This window comes from Mauremys mutica, chromosome 5 (genome assembly GCF_020497125.1).
Source record: "Mauremys mutica isolate MM-2020 ecotype Southern chromosome 5, ASM2049712v1, whole genome shotgun sequence".
In the NCBI taxonomy this organism is placed as follows: Eukaryota; Metazoa; Chordata; order Testudines; family Geoemydidae; genus Mauremys; species Mauremys mutica.
In genome coordinates, this window is record NC_059076.1 from 120,098,566 (window position 1) to 120,124,442 (window position 25,877).

At 39.0% G+C, this 25,877-nt stretch overlaps 1 protein-coding gene across 8 annotated transcripts in view; it reads left to right on the forward strand.

The window, feature by feature from the left end:
• Positions 1 to 25,877, forward strand: part of SORCS2 (sortilin related VPS10 domain containing receptor 2) — a 489,498-nt gene that overhangs the window by 93,893 nt on the left and 369,728 nt on the right. For 7 of the 8 annotated variants that reach the window (XM_045018301.1, XM_045018303.1, XM_045018302.1 and 4 more), the window contains exon 2: positions 7,987 to 8,075. The exons of the other annotated variant lie outside the window; for it this stretch is intronic. In XM_045018301.1, the coding sequence (XP_044874236.1) occupies positions 8,065 to 8,075 (11 nt within the window). In that variant the 5' untranslated portion in view covers positions 7,987 to 8,064. The remainder of the gene's footprint in view (positions 1 to 7,986; positions 8,076 to 25,877) is intronic. 8 annotated transcript variants of the gene reach the window in all.

The window sequence follows — 25,877 nt, forward strand, 5'->3', positions numbered from 1 at the left end:
AGCCCATTGCTTCTTGTCCTATTCTCAGAGGTTAAGGAGAACAATTTTTCTCCCTCCTCCTTGTAACAAACTTTTATGTCCTTGGAAACTGTTATCATGTCCCCTCTCAGTCGTCTTTTCTCCAGTCTAAACAAAGCCAGTTTTTTTCATTCTTCCTTCATATGTCCTGTTTTCTAGACATTTAAGCATTTTTGTTGCGTTTCTCTGGACTTTCTCCAATTTGTTCACATCTGTCCTGAAATGTGGCACCCAGAACTGGACACAATACTCCAGTTGAGGTCTAATCACCGTGGAGTAGAGTGGAAGAATTACTTCTCGTGTCTTGCTTACAACACTCCTGCTAATACATTATGTTCACGTTTTTTGCAACAGCGTTATACTGTTGACTCATATTTAACTTATGATCTACTATGACCCCGGGACCCTTTTCTGCAGTACTCCTTCCTAGGCAGTCATTTCCCATTTTGTATGTGTGCCACTGATTGTTCCTTCTTAAATGGAGTACTTTGCATTTGTCTTTATTGAATTTCATCTTATTTACATCAGACCATTTCTCCAGTTTGTCCCAATCATTTTGAATTTTAATCTTATCCTTCAAAGCATTAACAACCCCTCCCTCAAGGCTCATTATCCCCAGATACTGAGATTAAGGATAATTATTCTTTTGATTGTGGAGCTAAAATTGGGATTACAGTGGAAACTTAATTGCAACCTTAACTATGGCACAGCTGTCACCACTTCCCAATAACCATTAAATGGTCTTCTATTACCGTGTTAAGGACCTGAGGCCTGATAAAAGATTCATAGAATCCAGTGCCAGTCAGGACCATTTTGATCATTTAGTCTGACATGCTGTATTACACATGCCATAGAATTTCCCCCAAATAATATCTAGAGCAGTCTTGATTTTAAAATTGCCAATGATGGAAAATCCACCACAACGCTTGCTCAATTGTTCCAGTGGTTAATTACCCTCACTTGCAATAATTTACACCTTATTTCCAGTCAAAATTTGTCTAGCTTCAACTTCCAGCCATTGGATTGTGTTATACCTTTCTCTGCTCGATTGAAGAGCCCATTATTAAATATTTGTTCCCCTTGACTGTACTCAAGTCAACCCTTTTTGTTAAGCTAAACAGATTGAACTCCTTTCGTCAGTCCCTATAAGGCAAGTTTTCTAATCAATTGATCATTCTCATGATTCTCTGAACCCTCACCAGTTTGTCAACGCAGCAAAGGGTCCTGTGGCAGACCCAAACCAGTGGGGTACAGGAGTCTGGTAGAGGGCAAATATACTGGTCACTGGATGAGTAGTTTTTCTATTCCCTGAGTGACCAGAGCAGGGGCTGCACTAGAGTAATCAGGAACCTGCTAGAACTAATTAAGGCAGACAGGCTGATTAGAACACCTGCAGCCAATCAAGGCAGGTTAATCAGGGCACCTGGGTTTAAAAAGGAGCTCACTCCAGTCGCGGGGGGGTGAGGGGGGAGCCAGAGGAGAGGAAGGGTGTGTGAGGAGCTGGGAGCAAGAGGCACAAGGAGCTGAGACTGAGAGGACGTGCTGCTGGAGGACTAAGGAGTACAAGCGTTATCAGACACCAGGAGGAAGGTCCTGTGGAGAGGATAAAGAAGGTGTTTGGAGGAGGCCATGGGGAAGTAGCCCAGGGAGTTGTAGCTGTCATGCAGCTGTTACAGGAGGCACTATAGACAGCTGCAATCCACAGGGCCCTAGGCTGGAACCCGGAGTAGAGGGCGGGCCCGGGTTCCCCCAAACCTCCCAACTCCTGATCAGACACAGGAGGAGTTGACCCAGACTGTGGGGAAGATCACTGAGGTGAGCAAATCTGCCAATAAGCGCAGGACCCACCAAGGTAGAGGAGGAACTTTGTCACACACCTTATAGACTAACACATGTATTTGAACTCCAATACGTGTATTAGTTTATAAGGTGCCACAGGACCCTTTGCTGCTTTTACAGATCCAGACTAACACGGCTACCCCTCTGATACTTGACAGTTTGTCAACATTTTTTTTGAATTGTGGGCGCCAAAACTGAACACAGCAGTGGTTGTACCAGGGCCAAATACAGAGGTAATATATTCTCTCTACTTGTACTGGAGATTCCCCTGGTTATGCATCCCAGGATTGTGTTGTCCCTTTTGGCCACGCGTCACACTAAGAGCTTGTGTTCAGCTGATTATCCACCATGACCACACATCTTTCAGAGTCACTGAATCTCAGGATAGAGTCCTCACTCATGTTAGTATGGCTTACGTTTTTTGTTCTTAGATGTATACATTTACATTTAGCCCTATGAAAATGCATATCGTTTGCTTGCACCCAGTTTACCAAGCGATCCAGAACCCTCTGACTCAATTACCTGTCCTCTTCACTATTTAACAGTCCTTCAATCCTTCTGTCATCTGCAAATTGTGTCAGTGATGATTGTGTTTGTTTGCAGCACTCATCCAGCACTTTTAAACCTTTTTAGATGCAAGTTATCTGAACCTGCTGATATAAAAATGTCTGACTTTTAGTAGGTTCTGTTTTAATATTCGCCAGAGTTACTAGTGGAATGGAAAGAGTATTATCACCATATGATGAGATTATATCTGTTTTTAAGGAAGGCTTTAATTCATCAGGCTAAAATGAATAGAACATTGAGATTTAAATCAGCCAGTCTGGCTGGCTAATGTACATCACATTATTTCTCCAATAGAGAGCCCACTAAAAATGCATTGCTCTCAAAATATCTGTAATTGCATGGGATTCTCCATTTTTAATCTTGTTGCAGCAATAACAGCCATACAAGTCATTTCCTTGGAATTAATGTGTTGCAAAGGTCTCACTTGTTGCCTAAAGATGTGTGACGAGCTTTGAAATTTGAAATAAGGTTGGGAATTATACATGATTCTGTTTTAATGAATAAAGCTCAGAAACCTCATCAATGGGCAGGGAAGAATGAATACAGCAGAATGGACTAAATGGAAGAAAATACAAGTATAATACAAAATACAAGTACAATACAAATAATTTACTGGGCAGACCTTCAGTTCTGTGTATCACAGCTATACCAAAATATAATCTAAGCAACTAAAAAACAGAAAAAGATGAAAGAAAATACAAAAAAAGCAGAGCTATCGAGATGGATTACAAAAATTAATGATATAAGATTTTAATTTAAATTAAATACAGGGTTCTTAAACTATTTAAAATTAAATTTGTAATTGAATAACTTGTGTTAAGACCTAAATTACTTATCTATTAAAAACATTTACATACAAAAATATTAGCAATACGTGTTTGCTGTCAAGTTTTAAAGAAAGTTCTACCAGTTCAGTGGTTGAGTCACTGGCTAAACATCTAGAATCAGAGTTTAACTGTTAAACCAGCTTTTGACAGCAGTAGCCTCTTTTGCAAGTACAGAGAGAATATTTTTTTCATTTAAATTTATTCAATTTATTGAATCAATTAATCAATTAAATTTATTCAACTAGTTCAGTTCATTCAAAGTTAAGAAACCAAATGGGACTTGAGAAAGCAGGAAAGCTTGTTTTCCTCCTCCAGTCGATGAATAAAACATAGGTGTGAGACGATGAGATTAGGGGTCACCCAGGAGTGGGTGAGTGAGGTTCTGTGACCTGCAATGTGCAGGAGGTCAGACTAGATGATCTTGGTGGTCCCTTCTGATCGTAAAGTTGCTGAGTCTCCGACATCAACTTGTTCTAAAATCTTGATGGACGTGGTGACCAGAAACAATCATTTCAATTCACTATCTACAGATACTTCCTTTGCTTAATAAATCAGTTTTAAATTTACTTTTTTATGTATCCAGCACATTTTAGATAGTTTTGTTTTTAATTAAAACAAAACAAAACTATGTTTTTATGTATTTTAAACTGAATTTTAATTCCATCCAAATAGAGCTCCATGCAATATTAAGTAGAAAATTAATCATCAGGAAAATAAGAAGTGCACCATTTACCATTTTCTAACATACTGAATTTTACATTTTTAATGATCTGTAGGTTAAACTATGCAATTGCTTACATAAATGTGTATCGATATGTTGCAGCCTCCCGGCTAGCAAAAATAAGCTATTGAGAGCTATTAAGTTAGTTAAAAATTGATTGCAAGAATAAAACAGAATGCAGCATTTGAAACTATATCCTGCAAAAGACATGTGAAACATAAGATAATTCTGAATATTGGCTTAAAGTTTTCTTTTTGGTATGTGTACAGCACCAATCAAACTGGGACTTTAACCACTCTTGGGGTCTTTAGGTGCTACTATGAGATATTTACTAGTACTTTGGTATCACTAAGGCTTGGTCTACAATGGGGGGGAGGATCGGTCTAAGTTATGCAACTTCAGCTACGTTATTCACGTAGCTGAGGTCGACTTATTTAGACCTACCCACCGTCTTCACTGCAGTGAGTCGACTGCTGCCGCTCCCCTGTCGACTCTGCCTGCGCCTCTCACAGCAGTGGAATACAAGAGTCAATGGGAGAGCGCTCGAGGGTTGATTTATCACGTCTAGATGCGATTTATCACGTCTAGATGCGATAAATCGACCCCCACTGGATCAACCTCTGCCCACCGATCCGGCGGGTAGTGTAGACATACCCTGACATGTAGAAGCAATGAGATCCAGCAGAGGTGACATTGACATGGACAGGTCTGTTAACCCTACCAATGCCTTAGTCTCTTTATCTTTGTTTACCACACAGAGCCACTACCCTTATCTCTTAGAGCATTTAATGCTACAGTGTCATCTTAAACAACTGCTACTGATAACTAAACAATTAATTTCAAATTTGAAATGGCAATTACACAGCTCTATTTTTTCCTAATTGAAAAATAATATCTAGTTAATACCCTATCATTATCTTTTAAATGTACCTGATGTTATGTGGGCTATTTTCACAACAAAGTCTTCAAAATTGAGCACTGATTATGCTGGCTAATTTACGTACACCTACAGCTAGCTATACATGGTAATGTCTGTTTTGGGGAAGACATAGATGTCCTTTCACTATTGCTGAAAAATAATGAAATAAATTAGTAAAAACATAGATGAGGAGTAGTTGGTTGTGGTTGGTTTTTTTTTTCCTCCCCTTTAAGGAATACACTGTCAGACATGATTGCTAAGAACTAAGTTCAAGAAAGCACTCGGGTGGACTTAAGCATGTGCTTAACAGTGTACATTTAGTAAAATTAAAGGTGATTCCATGTTTAAAAAATTAGTGAGAACTATTTTTGTTTGGATTTCAACCTAATAATCCAAACATTGCAGCATTATTCTAATGCATGAGAACCAGGAACTGAAACTGGTTTGTCTGTTTTCAGTATCTAGGCACAGTGAAAATGTGGAACAGGGGTGGAAGTAAATAACCTCTATTATCAACTCTCATAAGGAAATATTTTTAGTTTGATTTTTGAATTTCCCTTTTAATCAGAAAGATTGTTTTTAACTTTGTAGAATAGAAACCCTGAAATGAATAACGATTAATCCAAAGAAGTACTGCTATATACTAGCAGTGGTTCTAGGAGTGTTAAAGCTTGGAAGTTGGTAGACTAGTCAGAATCTTGTGTATCCTGGAGACATTAGGTTATTTTTCCCCCAGTTACGCTCATGCAAGCCTGCTGAAGTCAGTAGGGTTGCAGAAGTGTAAATAGGAGTTGAATTTGGTTAAGTGTAGGTACACCATTGCTTTAGGATCAATTCTATTATAAATCCTGGTGGGGGAAAAGACATTCAGCTATAATCCATATGTTGTAATGTCTGCTACTTCCATTGCAAAACAGTTTGAAGGAGAATGTCCCATTTGAAATTGGAAGTCTGAAACTGCTTCTTACTATATTGATAATTAACCTCCTTCTGGGAGAAGTGCCATTCATCTTGTTGGATTTTAAAAACAAATTGTGAACTCTGGATGATCAACATGTTCAATGAAAGAGTACATAAAATGTTATAATGGATTTCAAAGGACACAGGCAATGTATTATTTATCAATATTCAAACAAAAATAAATACAAACTTCCCTCTGTTATGTAAATGTAACTCTGTCAAAGCTTGAAACTGCTTTCCTTACTGAAGTGGTCCTCTCTTAATTTATCCACTGGTTTGTTGTATGGCTCCTTAGACCCGCTGTACTGTTGGCTTTGATCATAGTTTTTTAAAAAGAATATTGAAGCATCTGTTTTGAAAGAAAAACAAAGGTTTGCATGGAATTTTGAAAACAGATTAAAAAAAACTGTTGATAGTGTCCATTTGAGCTGATCTATAATGGAAGAAATCTATTGTAAGCTTCATAAGCTAGGGAGCTGTTTGTGCATTCTGCCCATGAAGCATGCAGCTTTAGGTAGCTGAGCAGATAAAGGCCAATATACTGAGTTGCAAATATATCCCCTTGGTATCTTTTATTCTATGCTATTGTATTTTTATAAAATATGAAAAATCAGAAAAGAGAGTTAATACATTATATAGACTACCCATGCACAGGATGGGGGAGGTTTTCAGAAGCACAAATGGAAGTTAGCCACCTAACTCCCATTGACTTTGTTTCTAACTGCCATTTGTGTCTAGAAAATCTAAATAGTTGTGTATGAACAGTAGTTCAGATGCAGTCTTTCAGCCTAGGTGGTCTGAGTGGCTACTTGTTTATACAGATATTCATAGAGTAATTCTTGCTTTACAATTTCAAAGACCAGGAGGAACAAAGACTTTCATAACCATTCAGCATGTCTATGCTTTGTCATAGGAAAAAGATGTTTAGAAGAATGTTTATCTTATTTACTGTATTTAATCTTGTTATTTATATTTATCATATTTATATTTATATTTATCATATTTATTATGTTGAATGCTACCTTAATGCATGAATAGTCACATTGGTTTAATTGGGGTTATGCATAGAGCACAGTATGAATCAGTGTAAGGGTGTCAGAATCTGGATTTAAGTGATGTTTGGAATAACATTTTTTCAGATGTTTTCCTTTTTGCCTCCATAGGGGACTCCCACTAGCCCCCAGTTTTATAGGACCAGATTCCACATGCTACAAAATCATATTGACTTCACAAGGATTTTTGCCTACTTAAAGGTCTTGATCCTGCAAGGTGCTGAGCACCACCAATTCCCATTACAATGGGAGTTGCTGGCACTTGACCTAATGTAGGAGGGCTCAGAATCTTACGGTAGAATATGGGGCTTGATCCTGCATCTGGCACATATATAGACAATCACATGCGCTGTATATCATGTTCAAGGTACAATTGAGAACTCGCCTGTTCTCAAGTTCATGGAGCTTTTGTGGGCATGAAATAGCTCAATCCATCTGGGCTTCCACAAGAATTTGAAAACAGTTTTTCATGGTGCATTGTTTCAAGCTGAGATTGGTTCCATAGTGAAATCACATGGTACTATTCATTCTTTGGCTCACTAAGCCTCTCTCATTTTAACTCTTTTCCGAGCCATTTATAGATTTACATCCTCTGTGGACTGAGCATAGAGCAGGCATATAACACAACTGACCAGTGATTTATACCAACCCCATTTAAATCAATGGACGTCTTTCCATTAACTTTAGTAGGGTTTGGATTGGGTCCTAAATAAAGAGCCAAGCATTTGAAAGGAATATAGTCCCAGGGTACTTTATATTATTTGAGAGTTTTGTATGTTTTCTCATAGTATCCTGTATTAATGGAGTAGAAGAAATATATAATGAATAAAAATTGTAAGGATTGATTTGCCTGATACTGTGAAATATATTGAATGTTGAACATATGGTGTAGATTTCTATAAATCTGTATGAACCTTGCTCCTCCTATGTATCTTTTATTATACTTTGTAACAACTAAGTTATGTAAATTTTTGTACTGAGTGAACGTTGAAGTTTGTTAGTATTATAATATTGTAAATGGACCCTTTGAATTGAAAATGGGATTTTTATTTATTTATTTATAATCTCCTTGCAATTATTTAGAGTTTGAGTGGATGGTGTAAGTCACTGGGCTGCTGATGAGTGACGAAGGATTAGGGGGAACCAGCCTCAGCTTTAACGATGGAGTTGGGGTAAGTGCTCCATAAAAATTACGATGCAGCCAAACGACAGAATGTGATGCACAAGGAATGAACCTGTATCCCAAAGTGTGGACTGAGTTCCAAATTTTCTCACTTTCAGGAAGCTTGGGTCACGAGCTAAGGTTGGTTCCTCTCTATACTGTATGAGGGGAAGTTGATTCAACGTTGTGTAAAGACTGCTGTGGCAGAAAAAAATATTGAATAGCAACCAGTTAAAAAAAAAAAAAGGTAGACAGGCAGAAAAGAAAAAAAAATTAAGATAGTGCTTGCAAGAGACATTCCATCAAGCAGTGAAAGAAATTTGTTCTTTCTCAATGTGCTATGCTGAGTCTATATTGTTTCAGGCAACTGAATCTTGTACTCAGTCATTCTTCCAAGTTCTTTGGCTAGTCTGTTCCTTTTTTAGTTGTTGACAGTAAAAGAAACCTCCTCCAGAGAATAGTACTGATAGATGAACAGAAACCAAGACATCTATCTTAGTTATAATTATAACCTTGTGACTTTTAAGGGGTACTTGAGGGATTTCTTGTGCAGAAATTCCCTAGAAGATGTTCATTCATAATAACAGCATCCCCAAATGAAACTGGCAGCAAACCTTTCTCAAGGTCAGTGAAGTATTAAATCATTTAATATTAGTTAAAGGTGGGAAATTGAACTCTTCAGTCTAGATATTGTTGTCATCTATACAGTATATGTCCTCAAACCTGGCAGCAACAGATTGCTTAATCCTCTCTATCCAATGCTGACATAATTATGTTGTTGACTTGAAAGAACTGAAGTAGAAGCAGAAAGGTAATTAATAGAAATTCATTGACTGGCATACCTGATTCACCTTGGCATCCTAGACAGAGATAACTGATTAAGCTGACCTGCATGGAACATGAATCAGTTGTTTGGTACCAAAAATATTATTCCTGACAAAACTGCTTGGGGTTGCACAAAGTGTTGCCTGATAAGTATTAGGTATCTCTTCTTCAGTATAACGGATTTATTTGTACAGCACCTAGCACAGGTGAGCACTGATCTTTGATTTGAACCTCTTGGTAATGATGAACTAGGTGAAGGGAAAGATAGTACCATATAGGGCTTGAGTATAGCTATTGAAAGTTATGCAAAAAAGGTAAAACTTTGCCAACACTTCCCATTCCTCCTCTTTTTATATGAAGACTCTCCTGGTTTCTCTAATGCACTCTGAGATTCCCCAGTGACATTCTGTCCAGAATTTGTGCCCTTCATTCTCCTGCACAGCTTCCCGCACTGCTTCTCTGATTTTAGTCACTCCTGATAAAATATATCAGTCCAGGAATGACTGATATATATCAGTCCAGATATGAACTTCATGGCTCAAGAAGCCTATAGGAATAAAAGGGAGGGGTCAGTCTTTCCTTTCTGTTAATCATATATATTGCTCTTTGAATAATGTTTAGCTTGTTGAATGATATTTAGTTTTGTTGACACGTCCTTGTGTCTGTGCTAATTGTCAACTAGAAAACGATAGCTCATCTCAATTGATTAGACTCTTCCTGTTGGTATGCATACTTCCACCTTTTCATGTTCTCTGTATGTATAAATATCTCCTGTCTGTGTGTTCCATTCAATGCATCCGAAGAAGTGAGCTGTAGCCCATGAAAGCTTATGCTGAAATAAATTTGTTAGTCTCTAAGGTGCCACAAGTACTCCTGTTCTTTTTGCGGATACAGACTAACACGGCTGCTACTCAGAAAACTAAGTGGCATTTTTACACAGATGACAAAATAACTGCAAAATATGTGACTGCCTAAGCAATACAAATAGCAATGCAAGAGTAAGACAGTAAAATGTTGCATTAGCAATGTTTTTCACTGAAGCAACAAAGAGTTGCACTACATTCCTTAAAATCATTATGATAGCAATAGGACTAGCTTGGTTAGCCAACCAGCCATCCCTAAGTATGAAAAATGATATATAATCAGATAGAGAGGAAAATGGTATGGACGAAAACACATTTCTTAATGTGCTGGGTAGGGGCATATTGATTGTGAAGCAACCTGCAGCCTTCCATTATGAGAACATCCCGTTTATTATCTGTGTCTGCCTGTGGTGAAAGAGGTGATCTGGAGCATGTCATGTTAAAATTCCATTCCACAGGCAGAGCCAGCACAGCAAACAACACAGCACAACATGATGTGCAAGCAGAGAAAATAATGTGCATCATCAGTATGTGGTAATATTCCTAGAAAACTGTTCTAAAAGGGGATTTTAAATCCCCATGTCTGCACTGAAATAGGTTAAAATAATCCTGTGTCTAGATAATTCCATCGTTGTTAGAGGATAGTCCCAAGGATGGGTAGGAGATGCATATATATATGCCATATTTTGGATGGGGTCTTTTAAAAAATTATTTCTGTAGCAACCTAATTGTATCAGGTAATTTACAGATGAAGATACAAGTCCCTTCTCTGAAGAGCTTAGTCGCAAGGAGGTATTGTTTGTCTGGAAGCTGTCAAACTTCTACTGGAAAATAGAAAGTCCATCTTATTCTCCAGTTACTCAGAGAACAGATCTTCCTGAGTCCTGCAACATTTTCCAAATCTAAGAATAAAACATGAGATTATAGAATAGGAAAAGAGGAGGAGGATTGATGTAGCTGAAGCTAGACAAGAAGAAATTAAAGCTCAACTGCTTTGAAAGATGGATTCCTCCCAGAAGGAACTGAAAGAAGAATTGCACATAAGACTAGAATGTGGAGACAGGTTGCTGGGAAACAGATTAATGAGCTGGAAGATAAATTGAGAAGAAAAATTAAATAGCAGATAGACCCTGCCTTTAGTGTCACAGAGACTGATAGCCATTTCCATGTAACTGAGGGAGCTGTGGGTAAAATTTCCATTTTAAATCCTCATGCTCCCAATTTTCAAACCACTACATGTTTTTTGATAACCTCTGCTCAACAGGACAACAGGGGTCTGACTCTCCAGTGCTTTTTAGTTGTGTAAAGATGTATACATCTTCTCAAAGGGGATATGAAATGTTACCACTTGTATGAGTGGAGAATTCTAATCTGGTAGTATTTTATACCCACTTTGAAATCATTGTGCTTAGGTGTAAATGACTACAGACAATGCAAGAGGGGGTGAATTGAGATTTATATACTTACCAGGACCACACCCAATGATCTACGGTGGTAAATCATACTGAGAAACATTTATCAGCTAAATGAATCCGGTCAGCTGACTCAGATGACTTTTTTGTCAGCCACTGTAGTCTTGTGATTACTCAGTCCAATGAAGCAATCCAAAACCAAAAGCAGGAATGAATTACTTAGCTGCCTCTGATAGGCTTTGTACAAAACTAATTCATGCATGGATTAAGTGCATGTGCAAAAGGAAGGATGAAGCATTTCAAGGATTAGTCTAGAATATACAAAGGCTGGTGAAGCTGACATTATACTAAGTTGCCATTTCTGAGGTACATGATGCATTGTTTCAAAATCAATTTTTAGATACTTGGGAGTCCTATAGAGGTTCCCAGGTCAATAGAGAACCGGCACTGGTTGAAGAAATGCAGCGCTGTAAAAGGTTGATTTATGGAAAGGGGTCACATTCAGCAACAAAATCCAATGCTAAAGAGAATATCCAAGAAGCATTTTAAGAGTTGGAAATGTAGTGACATGGGTATGGATGATGCAACTCCACTTATCCATTCAAGCAGAAAGCAAACTAGCACTTTTGAAAATTGGCTATAGACAGAGGAGATGACAAATGAGGAATTAAAGAGTTAAATGTATTGAGATATCCAGGGCTAAGACCTAGGCATAAGAAAATTGTAAGTTACCTTATGTTGAAAGAACTTTTCACTCCAGTGTGGGACAAAAAGAAATTTGTGCAATATCTACACCTTGTGGAATGCAAATTCAGAATTTTGACCTATTCTAATATCTAACCCTTGCTTGGCTAGATTCTTTCTTAAAAGATCTTTCTCTCTACAATCCTGAAAGCATTTCCTCACTCAGTGTGCTCAGTTCTTGCCAGAAGCTGATTTCCATTTTCTCATCTTTGGTCACCGTGATTGAACAAAACTCTACTACTGTATACATTATTTTCAGACCTATTCTTTGTGACTTTTAAGTGTCAGGACAATTTGTTGACACATACCTGGTGTTTGTTTGTTTGTTTGTTTGTTTTTAAGTCTCTCCTTGCGTAGATCAAAAATACTGGAAAATTGAAAAATCCTGAACAGTTAATCTTTGAGAATCTGAAAAAAAAAGAAAAGAAAAGATGGAGACCATCTATTCTTATGGGAAGCCTCTAACAAGCTCTGGCATACTTCAGATCCATTCCTGATAGGGTTGAGATTCCAGCCCCTTTCCACAAAGGAGAACAGCATATGTTTCAAAGTATTGTGGGGCAGATCCTCATCTAACATAAATTGGCATCGAAGTTAATGGAACTGTGACAGGTTACACCAGCTGAGAATCTGCTCTCATGATATTATTCTTACCATTATCATTACCATGAAAGATTGCTCTTAGTTTTTGCTTAAGAGAGTGACTTCTGTCTGTTTGTTACAGATAGTTGTAAATAATTGTAGATAGTTTAGTTAGTGAAGTTCTTTCCCTGTTTGGGGACCATTCCATCCTCCCACAATGGGGACTGTACCCTGGATTCTGGGTTTTAAAACCTGTCTTCTGCCTGCACTCATTCTCTGTGCTGCCTTTACTGCAGCACTCATAGGAACATGCACTCAGAGAAGAAGCACTGACTTTGGAGTAACTTGAGTTGTTTGAGATGTTTTGCCCCTACATGTGCTCCACCTCCTTCCCTTGGTTGTGGAGGTTCTGCTTTGTGGTCGAGAGGGCACTGAGTGGCAGCAGGTCTCTGTCTCCATGTATGCCCTTGTTTGGAGGCATGAGGCACAAGCCTATGGACACCCCAACAGTGGAGCATCCATAGGGGCAAAACATCTTGAACTCAAGTTACTCCAGGGAAGTAATCTCTCCTTTTCTTTAGGAAATTATTGTTTTAATTACTCTCAGATAAAGTAGTATCCAGCCTATTGTCTCAGAATATTCTCTTTTATGGAAACAAGAGTGACCTTGAATGGGATAGAATTTATTTTGTATTACAATCTGAATTTTTCCTAAATCAATCCATAATTTTTGAGGTTCAGTTTAGCACTCTTATTCATGATGAGTTATTCTTTACTCTGCAAGTAATCCCATTGGAATCAATGGTTATATATGCACAATAAAAATGAGAGTAGCAGGATCCAGCCCTATGGTAGAACTAGAATGTTGGAGTAATAAAGATATTCAAAGTTATGGTTTGAAAAACAGCATAAACAAATATGAATAGAGCTTTAGAAAAAGTACAGGGAAGAAGATGACAGGAAAGCAGAATGGTTTTAAAGTACATTTTATAGAATGAAGTTACACTTTTTACTCTCTTCTGATATTTAGTTCATATTATTTTGAAAAGAAGTGGAATGACAAGTTAGTCTTCCATTACTGTTAACATTTTCTCCGGGGTAGACATCGGGGTTTGTGCATTATTGACAAAATCTAAATTGGATGGTAAAATATTAAAAAGTAGTTGTTCAAATTCTGTCATCTTCCCATGCTTGTGACAAATGAGAATTCACTTGCCTCTACATTTTAAAAAATCTCAACAGGCACACTGAGTATTGGGCCATCTGGAAACTAAAGCTCTGATCCTGCAGTTGAGTATGCACTGGCACTTCCCTTCCCCTTGCACGAATGAAGTGCATATATTCCATTCATTGTATTGAATATTGGCTTGCAGTATAAAAATACAGTACAAAAAAGCAATGGGTGGGGTTTCCACAGTTACTGAACATATATGAGAATTACCATAACTCATGAGACCAGCGGTCTATGTAGTCTAGTAACCAGGACAATGGAGAAATGCACCAGTTGAAGAAATGCAGCACTGTAAAAGGTTGGCTTATGGAAACGGGTCACATTCAGCAACAAAATCCAAAGCTTAAGAGAATATCCAAGAAGCATCTTAAGATTTGGAAATGTACTGACATGGGTATGGATGGGACAACTCCACTCATCCATTCAAGCAGAAAGCAAAACTAGCACTTTTGAAGATCGGCTATAGACAGATGAGATGACAAATGAGGAATTAAGAGTTAAATATATTGAGATATCCAGGGCTAAGACCTTGTTATGGAATCATTTTATAAATATATTTTGCAAAATGTGTACACTTTAAGTAGCTGTCAGTTACAAGCTTCAGACTCTTTATTTTGCAGATGCTTCTTTGGCAAGATGCTGTACTCAGTTATACCAGTGTAAATTTGGACTCAGTCCATTGATTTCAGTGGAATTTTCTGGATTTCCACTAATGTAACTGACAACAGCATCTGGCCTCTGGTTTACAACATGACCTTGAACTGAATGCAGAAGAGGAGGAGAAGCATGTGAAAGGATCACCTACGAGGAAGACTTGTCTAGAGCGACGGGTGAAAGTGATGGTTTTTGCAGGAGAGTTTTTGGTAGAATGAAGGGAAGAGATATTGGGTATGGTGGGCAGGGAGAAGGTTGCAGTCGTCAAGGCTTAAAATTGCCATTGCATGAATTAGAACTTTGGGAGAAGGGAGGTGAGAAAGAGAAGGATAAATGCTGCGTTCTTTGCCAGGATATCGCGGCAGTCTGGGTGTGGGGATATGAGAAGACCAGCTGAAGGTTGGATGTGTAGAGATGTAGCCCTGAGGATTAATCTGTTGGTCTGTATAAAATGTCTTTTTGATAAAAGTGTGTAGGCTGCATAGATTAATAGGAATTTGCAATAGCTGTAACCAAGATACCTAGAAACTTCTAGGCCAGACATCCTGGCCTATTTCCTCTGTGACGCTGACAGCAACCTTTAAGACCCTTACTCAGAAAAGTAATAATAGGAGACAAACCTACGCAAATTGTCTAGGGACTTTTTGAATATCTGCTAACCTTTCACCTAGTTAGGTGCAAAAGGAGGGTATTTCTGCCCACAAAATCTAACAAGTACACCACAAGATACGTAAATAGTTGTCATCCATATGCACATAAAAGGTCAACCTATGAAAACAGGTACCCTCACCTTTCCATGGGGGAAAGACAAATTTGGGCATAGGAGGAAGGATTTCTCCCTATAAAAAGGGTGGTAATCCTCCATTAGGGCAGACGATACATCCAGCTATTTCCCATCGTCTCACCCCGTCTCCCCTTTGAAGGCTGTCAACTACTGATGGTATTTCTTTTCACAGCTGTAAGTATGAACTTATTTCTGTTTTACTCTAAAGCATTTATACTAAGAAGGGTATAGCCAGTTTCTTGGTTACTCCCTCTAGCAAAGGTGTGAAATCTTCTGAATGCTATTGCTGCAAAGTGCATTTAGAACTGTGTAATATCATATCATATCTCTTAAAGAACTGTGATATTTTGTAACTTTGTAATCTCATACTGCTTTTAACATTTTACATTTACTTCTTGTTTCATTGATTTTAAATAAAAGGTCTTGTTTGACTAATTCTGTCTCAGTATAGTTTCTGTCACATAATCCAATCTCCTTGTATAAATTCTGTGAAGCCTGATTCAAGACGAACTTTTATCTTCTGATCACACATATTGGCGAGCCATACCTATATTATTAATATCTATCAATTATTACTAACATTACTAATTAATTAGAAAATTAATTATTAAATAAAACTAAATTAAGTGGATAAATTCCACTGTCCCTATTAACCCTCCCCAAATCAGGCTACAGAGAGTGATGGTGTTTACAATTTTAGGGATTGATCCTTCTCCCATTGACTTTCCTGGTACAGGATCAAGGCCATAGAGAATTGGAAGGAGGGGTATTTCTGTCTTTGGAAGGTTGGGTACAGCAAACCCTTGTGGACCATCTCTAATAATGAACCCTCATACAAAGAGCATATGTGAAAGAACAGTTAGAAAATAAAACTTCAGGGCATTCTAAATACATTATTTTTCTATTTTGGGGGATGGGGAGGGTGGGAAAGACATTTTGTTTAACTGACTCACTTATGATGGTGTGCCTTACCTTAATTAGCCTGCCTATTTGCCATCTATTTCTCAAAATATGCTAATATGCTTTTTGCTCCGAATAGATTGAAGTGCCACACAAATTGCTTCCCCAGTTCAAATAATGCTTTACAGATTAATTTTGAAATGTGAACAATCTCTTGGGTAGCATGGCTCCTTCAGTGTCCCTCCATGAAGATAATTATTTTGTCAACAAGGCCATGGAGACAATCAGTATCATAATCCTCATTGGTTGTTCTCATCTTTTATTCTCTTTTGCCTTCTGTCATGTTCTGAACAGTTATGTGCCAGGAGAAGCATCCGGTTAATCTTTAATTCTGCAATGAACAAATTCTTCTGCCTCTAGCACTGATGTAAAATAATGGGTCTGACCTTTAATTTCAGACCATAGTCTTGTGGGAGAAAATGAAGCATAATACTCCTTCCCCCCCCCCCTTTCCCGCGCTTCTAGAGGTTACTGCTTTAATACAATCAAAGGCATGGCAGTAACAAGACTCAGGATCCTATTTGGGCAGTTCTAGGGATTTCATTTAGAAGCATTTAGGAAGATGATAATAAAGGTCCTTTGTAGGAGCTCATACGTGGCATCCTGATGAAGCTTTTCAATTGAGATTCAGTGTAGAGTTTCTCAGGGTCTAGAATTAGGGAGATGCATTTCTTAAAGCTCGCTTTACCAATTTTTTCCCTCATATTTAACCCTTCCAAGAGCAATTCCCCAAGTTCAACTGATTTTCAGTCTCTTCTTTCAGTATAGTTCCTAATTATCTCATTGATCTTCACTTGATTCACATGCAAGAAAGTTAATGTGTAGTTAAATCTGCGGGCATTCCTCAGTCATGTGTTCCTTGTGCCCTTCCAGAACCTGGGAGTTAAATTTCCACAATACACTCATTGAAGAAAGTGACATCCAGGTACCTCTACAAGAATAGTGACATCCAGGCACTACAATAAACCACAGATATTAGAGAACTGGATCAAATCACCACAAATTTACACCACAAATTCTATCCAGGGCCCTTAGTTAGCATTGCAGTTTTCAGGGCAATTTGTCTATGCATCTGGGTTTTAGAGTACTTGAAACAATTGGCTTTAAAGAGAAACTCTGGTGCAACCTTAAATACAGCGTCGCTATTGCTCTGGAGTCGCCGTATGTTAGCCAGAGGGTTTCCAATACAACTGACCTGGAATGAAAGTGTCCTGGTTTCTTTTCCATGGTGATTTGTTTTTGCTTGTCATTTATATTATGAGCTCTGTTTACTGACAGTACAGAAGTGTAATTGTTTCCACTGATACTGGAATAACAAATCTTCTCAGTGTAATCTGATGTATAGATTAATCCAGGAGGATTAATCTTTGGGTCACCTGCTGCTTAGAAGCTATATGACAATTATGTCGCTGCAATGTTTTTGACAATTTTCTTTGTTATGTGAAATAAAGTTCAGGAGGCATCAAATTAAACAATGGATGGCAGCACACAAGAGTTCATTTAAAGCTGGCTGCAGAAGAGTTTGTTCAAGTAAGTGATGACAAGATTAAGACTGCTCAAGTGTTGCCATAGGGCAGTGGTGCACAAACCTTCCCTGTGCTCCCCCTTGCCAGTTACCCTCCGTACTGACTATAGCACAGTTGGCTCAGCAGAGGAGCTTGGGCTGATGGCGGAGCTGGGGGCAGAACTGGGGCAGGGGGAGGAGCTAGGACAAAAGGCGGAGTTGGCCTTGGGGTAGAAAGGGAATGAGGGCAGAGCTGCAGCTGGGTGGAGCTCCATCCCTGCCCCTGTGGGGGCTGGCCTGGCCCTCGCCCTGCACCCTCCTGAAATGTTCCTCCATGCTCTCCCCAGGGGGGGGGGTGCATCCCACAGTTCAGGGACCACTGTCATAAGGGAAAAACAGACCCTTTTATAAAGATACTTTGTGTTCCATATATAATTACTTCTGTGTCATATGCAGAACTTTTCACTCAAAACAGTTTTAAGTTGTACTTCATTCTGTAGGTCCAAACTGATTTAGCTAGGGGCAAAAATCAAGATTTCTATTCCCTGTTTCATTTATACTTAGAAACGGGATCGGGGTGGAGTGGGGTGGAGGGAGAATCCTTGCCTCATTGAAGACAATGGCAAAACTCCCATTGATTTCACCGGGACCAGGATTTCACTCAACTCTATTTATGGATAGAAAATTTTCACATTTTCATGAAAAGTGGAATAAAAGTTTTGGCAAAATGTTACTGAGTAATTTTCTCTTTTTCAACCAGGTCCATAGTAGACTGGTTATTTAAAATAAATTTTTGGAAGTTTTGTCCAGAAAAAGGGGGGTAGGAGAAATGTGAGGCCATTAGCACCAATGTTTTTTATTAGCTCTAATAATATATATTGCTAGCGATATACGGATTAAAGAAAATATTGGCACAGAGGACTGATCCTGTGGCTCTCATCCACACAAGTAGTCCTCTTGTGAGTGAAGATTGTAGGATCAGCACATCCCTTTCAATTGTTAGGAAAAAAATGTTTTCACTGGAAAGTGGAACAAAAATGGATTTTAATGTCCAAAGGCAGCAACTTTCATTGGTAGTGTATTTCCAAGACATTATTAATGAACTAATTTTTTCCCATTGGAAACATCTGTAAATGGGAATAATTGTATTTACCTGCATCAGAGATGTGGTGGGGTGTAGCTAATTGTTTTGTAAAGTACTTTGAAGTCTTTAAATTAGGCACATTTTGTGTTGACTTCAGTCTGAAGTCCATTGAAGTCAATGAAAAAATTCTTCATTGATTTCAACAGGAATTGTTCAGGTGTCTATAAGCATAAAATATTTACTTTTAACTAATATTATTTTAAAATATTTATTGCAAGATTCTCTTTTCTTAGTCAGATTGCAGAGCTCGGTAGTGAGTCTGCAATCATGCCCCATATAGCTCTCATTGAAATCAGTAAGGATCCTGTACACCAGAGGAAGCAGAATAGTAGAGTGGTGGGGAGGGATAGCTCAGTGGTTTGAGCATTGGCCTGCTAAACCCAGGGTTGTGAATTTAATTCTTCAGGGGGCCACTTAGGGATTTGGGGCAAAATCAGTACTCAGTCCTGCTAGCAAAAGCAAGAGGGCTGGGCTCAATGACCTTTCAGGGTCCCTTCCAGTTCTATGAGATAGGTTTATATCTCCATATATTTACACAATATTATAACCTGTGTGTGGCTGAGAGAAAAGAACACTGCCTTAATTTCTTAGTTTTTGAAAATCTCTCTTTTTCTCTGCTTTTCTGCCTACAAAGATAGTCTCCGTTTTGATATTACCAGCTACTGTAGTTAGAACCATCCCTTGTGTTTAATTTTTTTTAAAAATAAAGGAAAAAATAATAATGGACTTTGAAATAAATGATGATTGGGGGTGTTAGAATGGGATTATAAATTTTGGGTTTCATACAATGTATAAATGGATAACTGACCACAGTCTGCCATTATATCATCTGAAATTGAAAAATGATTCTGCTATACACAATGGCTTAGTTAATCAAAACACTTACTCAAGTTTTAAGTGAACCCATAAATTGGACTAAAATCATGTCTACGTTTTAAAAACTGGAAGTACAAATTGCACTTCTCTGTCTTCTGGGAGAGGAAGAAAACCTGAAATGTGGGTGGTCCAAATCTGTGCAGCAGTCAGGGGCTCTAAATCCTGTAGAGGTGCTGACTGTAATGGATGAATGTTTATAATCCTAGATGGACAAAGTCCTAAGAAATCATTTTACAGTCATGGATTTGTCATCAGGACAAAAACTCTTTTCCATTGTGTGTCTGTGTCTGTGTGTGTCTCTGTGTATACACAAGCTGTTAGGATGCAGTTAGCTACATACACTTGCAGTGATCCTGTCGCCCTTCTGTTCTATTTTACTTCTTTGGATTGTCCATGCTCATTAAACCCCACTTGCTCTGTGAGCTGTGATTGGCTCATTCATACGTCTGCAAGCAGTTTAATGAAATTAAAAAAGGATCAGTGTTTTTAGGTGTCTGGTGACGTAAGTCTCCCTGGCATTAAACAATTCTAATTCTATGTCTCTGCACAGAATGCATCTTTAAGACTAAATTGTTTTTATTCACTCTTGAGGGATGTGTTTATAGGATCTATTAGGCTTTTTTTTGCCCAGGTGCAGTCATTGCAGTTGCACTGTAACTTATTTTCAGAAATCACAATTTCAATCCCATTCCTCCCACCTGGTATATTCCAGTTTCAGTCCGTAAAGGTGTTAAGTATTCAATCAACAGACACCTGTCCTGTACTCCTATACTTAAAATGGACACTGGATAAAATTTCCCAAAGAGTCTAAGTCACTTAGGAGCCTAGATCCCATTTAATTAATTGGGACTGAAGGTCCTAAGTGACTAAGGTGCTTTTGAAAATGATATTTAGAGTCCTAAGTCATTGTAGCACTTAGAAATTTTACCCATTTCTTGTTTAAAAAATATAAATGGTACAAGCTACTCATCCCTTCACAAATAATTGAGGACTGTAACAAACATCCATGCATCAGGAAGGCTCCCCAACCCTTTAGAGACTGTCTTCTCATCACTTGATCCTGAGAAAAGACGGGCCAGTGTAGTACAGCTGGGAAGCTGACAAATGTGGAGAGCGGCTGGGGCTGAACCTAGTGTGTGGGGTTGCACAGAGAACACCTTGCTAGCAGCTCTCCTTTTTTGAGGAGGGGGCTGCATCTGAGAAACCTATGCTGAGTGTGGTGGTGTAATATGGCAGGGAGAAGTGGACCATCAGAGGAAAATGTTCAAAACCATTTAGAGACAGGTTGTTATACCCTTACTCAGCTGAGTAATGTCAATGGGAATATTTGGGAGTAAGGTACCACTCAGCATGAATCAAGATATGTTTAAGTATGAAATCCTCAATAACTGCACAGTTCTTTGATCTCAGTACACAAGCACCCCTGCTGTCACATGGGAAGCTTATATAAAGGCTATATAAAATATAAGTGAATAGGGAAAAGTTACAACAGATATACTAAACTTTGAGTATAAATGTTCCACTTCTCACCACTCACTGTTTGCATAAGAGTTAGCTTCTCAAGAAGACAAACAACCAATTTATCATTAGAGCCTGTAAAATAGGTTGTGAATTAGAAGGTAAAAATGGTAAACTGTTCACTTGAGTGCTAAGGCACGAAGCTGCCCACACCATGACTACCCTACAATTAGATGACAGAACCATTACACACAGCCTGCTGAAAATCAGCCAAGCCTTTTCAGAACATTATCAAAACATACCTAAACTTCAAGCCAACAATAATCCCCAGTAAACAGACTTCTTCTTGAAATGTCCATTAGACACTTCTGAAGCAGAACTGGTAATTCAGATGGATGTAGGCAAAACTGAAGATTGAAACCCCTTAACCTGTTAAGAACCTTTATTCTGGGAAGGTCCCAGGCACCAACAAGATTGTGGCCAACCTCTGTTAAATATGTATATAAAAGATTTTCCTTGCTTTACTTCAAATGATTAATTATCTCTTATTAGCTGAAAAATTACCTCATTCTTCAAACATAGACTCCATCTTGCTATTTCTTAAAACCAATAAGGTCCTAACCTGATGCATTTTCAATTGACCCAGAGAGATAATGATCCCCTATTTTAAAATTCAAGTGAAAGTGCTGTCCTGTTATGTAGATAACATTTTGTTCCCCATTATTAATGAACACGATTCTGGCTTTGTTTTGAGAAGGTCCGGTTTTTTTCCAATTTAAGGTAACTGTCCAATATCATTGTCTTTCTTCAGGAATTTCAGTCAGAAGACTAGATTCTCTCAAAAGGCTTAGAAAAAAACATTTATTCCTAAAGACACGGATGTCTCTTTGCTGTATTTAAGGGGGGGGGAGAGAGGTTTGGGGCTGAGATTTATTCAGTGGTTAAATGTGTATTTGCATTTGCAACCCATCAATATGTTGTCAAAACGAATCACTAATTTTAATCTTCCCCTTTTGGGATAGGAATATATCTAAAGTTAGCCACTTGCTTTCTCTGTTCATCACTTCAGTAGTACCTTTAGGCTTGATGCTTAGGAATTATTCCAGTATCGAGCAGGAGTAGGATTGGGACAGAACAAATTGATGCTTACAAACAGGGAAGAATTGGTAGGGGAAGTCGAAGTGGGTGGCAACCTGGTGATCATGAGATGGTTGAGTTCAGGATCCTGACAAAAAGAAGAAAGGAGAGCAGCAGAATATGGACCCTAGACTTCAGAAAAGCAGACTTTGACTCCCTTAGGGAACTGATGGGCAGGATTCCCTGGGAAGCTAATATGAGAAGGAAAGGAGTCCAGGAGAGATGGCTGTATTTTAAAGAAGCCTTATTGAGGGCACAGGAACAATAGCTGTGCAGAAAGAATAGCTTAACAGAGAAATCTTCAGTGAGCTGAAGGTGACCAGCTTGGCTTAACACAGAAATCTTCAGTGAGTTTAAGGTAACAAGTTTAGCTTAACAGAGAAATCTTCAGTGAGCTTAAACACAGAAAAGAAGATAACAAGAAGTGGAAACTTGGACAGATGACTGGGGAAGAGTATAACAATATTGCTTGAGCATGCTGGGATGTAATCAGGAAGGCCAAAGCACATTTGGAGTTGCAGTGAGCAAGGAATGTGAAGGGTAACAAGGAAGGCTTCTACAGCTATGTTAGCAAAAAGAAGATCAGGAAAAGTGTGGGACCGTTAATGAATGGGGGAGGCAACACTAGTGACAGATGATGTGGAAAAAGCTGAAGTACTCAGTGCTTTTTTTTTTTTTTGCCTCAGTCTTCACAGACAAGGGCAGCTCCCAGACTGCTGCACTGGGCAGCACAGTATGGGGAGGAGATGCGCAGCCCTCAGTGGTGAAAGAACAGGTTGTGGACTATTTAGAAAGGCTGGACATGCACAAATCCATGGGTCCAGATCTAATGTATCCGAAGGTGCTGAGGGAGTTGGCTGATGTGATTGCAGAGCCATTGGCCATTATCTTTGAAAACTCATGGTGATTGGGGGAGGTCCCGGGCAATTGGAAAAAGGCAAATATAGTGCCCATCTTTAAAAAAGGAAGAAGGAGAATCTGGGGAACTACAGACCAGAAGCTTCACCTCAGTCCCCCGGAAAAATCATGGAGCAGGTCCTCAAGGAATCAATTTTGAAGCACTTGGAGGAGAGGAAGGTGGTCAGGAACAGTCAACATGGATTCACCAAGGGAAGTCATGCCTGACCAACCTGATTGCCTTCTATGATGAGATAACGGGCTCTGTGGATGAGGGGAAAGCAGTGGATGTGTTATTCCTTGACTTTCGCAAAGCTTTTGATACGATCTCTCACAGTATTCTTGCCAGCAAATTAAAGAAGTATGGGCTGGATGAATGGACTCAACGGGTAGTGATCAATGGCGTCATGTCTAGTTGGCAGCTGGTATCAAGCGGAGTGCCCCAAGGGTCAGTCCTGGGGCCTGTTTTGTTCAATAACTTCATTAATGATGTGGAGGATGGCGTGGACTGCACCCTCAGCAAGTTTGCAGATGACACTAAACTGGGAAGAGTGATAGATATGCTGGAGGGTAGGGATAGGAAACAGATGGACCTAGACAAATTAGAGGATTGGGCCAAAAGAAATCTGATGAGGTTCAACAAGGACAAGTGCAGAGTCATAGAATCATAGAATATCAGGGTTGGAAGGGACCTCAGAAGGCCATCTAGTCTGACCCCCTGCTCAAAGCAGGACCAATCCCCAGACAGATTTTTGCCCTGATCCCTAAATGGCCCCCTCAAGGATTGAACTCAAAACCCTGGGTTTAGCAGGCCAATGCTCAAACCACTGAGCTATGCTATCCCTCCTCACCCTGCCCCCCATGCACTGCTACAGACTAGGGACCAAATGGCTAGGCAGCAGTTCTGCAGAAAAGGACCTAGGGGTTACAGTGGACAAGAAGCTGGAAACGAGTCAACAGTGTACCCTTGTTGCCAAGAAGGCTAACAGCATTTTGGGCTGTATAAGTAGAGGCATTGCCAGCAGATCGAGGGACGTGATCATTCCCCTCTATTCAACATTGGTGAGGCCTCATCTGTGTCCAGTTTTGGGCCCCACACTACAAGAAGGATATGGGAAAAATTGGAAAGAGTCCAGTGGAGGGTAACAAAAATGATTAGGGGTCTGGAGCACATGACTTATGAGGAGAGGCTGAGGGAACTGGGATTGTTTAGTCTGCAGAAGAGAAGAATGAGGGGGGATTTGATAGCTGCTTTCAACTACCTGAAGGGGGATTCAAAAGAGGATGGATCTAGATTGTTCTCAGTGGTAGCAGATGACAGAACAAGGAGTAATGGTATCAAGTTGCAGTGGGGGAGGTTTAGGTTGGATATTAGGAAAATCTTTTTCACTGAGAGGGTGGTGATGTACTGGAATGGGTTACTTAGGGAGGTGGTAGAACCTCCTTCCTTAGAGGTTTTTAAAGTCAGGCTTGACAAAGCCCTGGCTGAGAAGATTTAGTTGGGGATTGGTCCTACTTTGAGCAGGAGGTTGGACTAGATGACCGCCTGAGATCCCTTCCAACCCTGATATTCTATGATTCTATGAAAGAGACTTTTTAAAATTATTCTCATGCATGAGGTGCCAAATTTCCACTGTGGGAGACCATGGCTGACCCTGCAAAAATCCAAGTATGTCTGCTGTCCTGCCAAAGCTCCATTTCCATGAAGCATATCGTCAGACAAACTTTGTCCCAAGCTATCAATATGCTATTTGAAAGGCTAAATTCGAACTTAGTGCTAAGGTATATTATGGATATTGATTTCTGCCAGATAGTCAAATCTGAAAAAAGGCTCAACCCTGTGAGTATTGCCATTCCCAAGCATTCAAAAATTGGGAAAAATTTTGGGAGTCAGGCTCCCAAAAATCACGAGACTGAGATTTATTTTAATTTATATACCATAAATTTTAGTGTCTTTTTATTTGTTTGCAGAGACTTCCTGGTGCCAGTCCCTTACATTTGAGGTGTCTGTCCCTCTGTTTTTTAAGCTTTTCTCCATAATTATGAGAGCTAGAAACTTAGCTTTTATTTAAAATAAAAGCTGAGATTCATAAATAATAATCAGGTTTAGCAGTGGATGTTCAAGAAAAAGAGCAAATATTGCGAGACTTGTGATAAAATTGTGAGTTGGCAACGCCAGTTCCAACATTGATCCAGGTACACACATTTTACAGGTAGGGAATTCAGATAGCCAGAGATTAAGTGACTTCCTAAGGCCACACAAATGTCCTACATCCCTGTCCAGTGCCTTTATCACAAGACCGTCCTTCTTCCCTCTCTCTGCCCTATATGGGGCCAAGTGCACTACATCCATAGCAGCTCAGTCCCTGCTGGCCTGAAAGCATGTGACCAAGATTGGGGACCCTAATAAAGATCCCTATATACCACTTCACTGTGCCACCAGACCTTAAGGACTGCCCCAAAATTCAGCACATGGACAGTATAATCAAGTTTCCGATTCAGAGGAAAAACATTTGAACTTAGTTTTTTCCATAATCGTGAATGATTTTTAATAAATTGACACGAAACCATGTTGAGTCTATCTAAAAATATGACACTGCAGTAAAAAAGGCAAAAAAAACATTTTGATTTTCCTCTCTAATTCTCAGTCCTCTCTTGCAATCAAAGCTCTCACTTCACATTTTAAAATACTTAGCATACTTACCACCTCTATTGTAATCAACTTAATTAATGAGATGTCA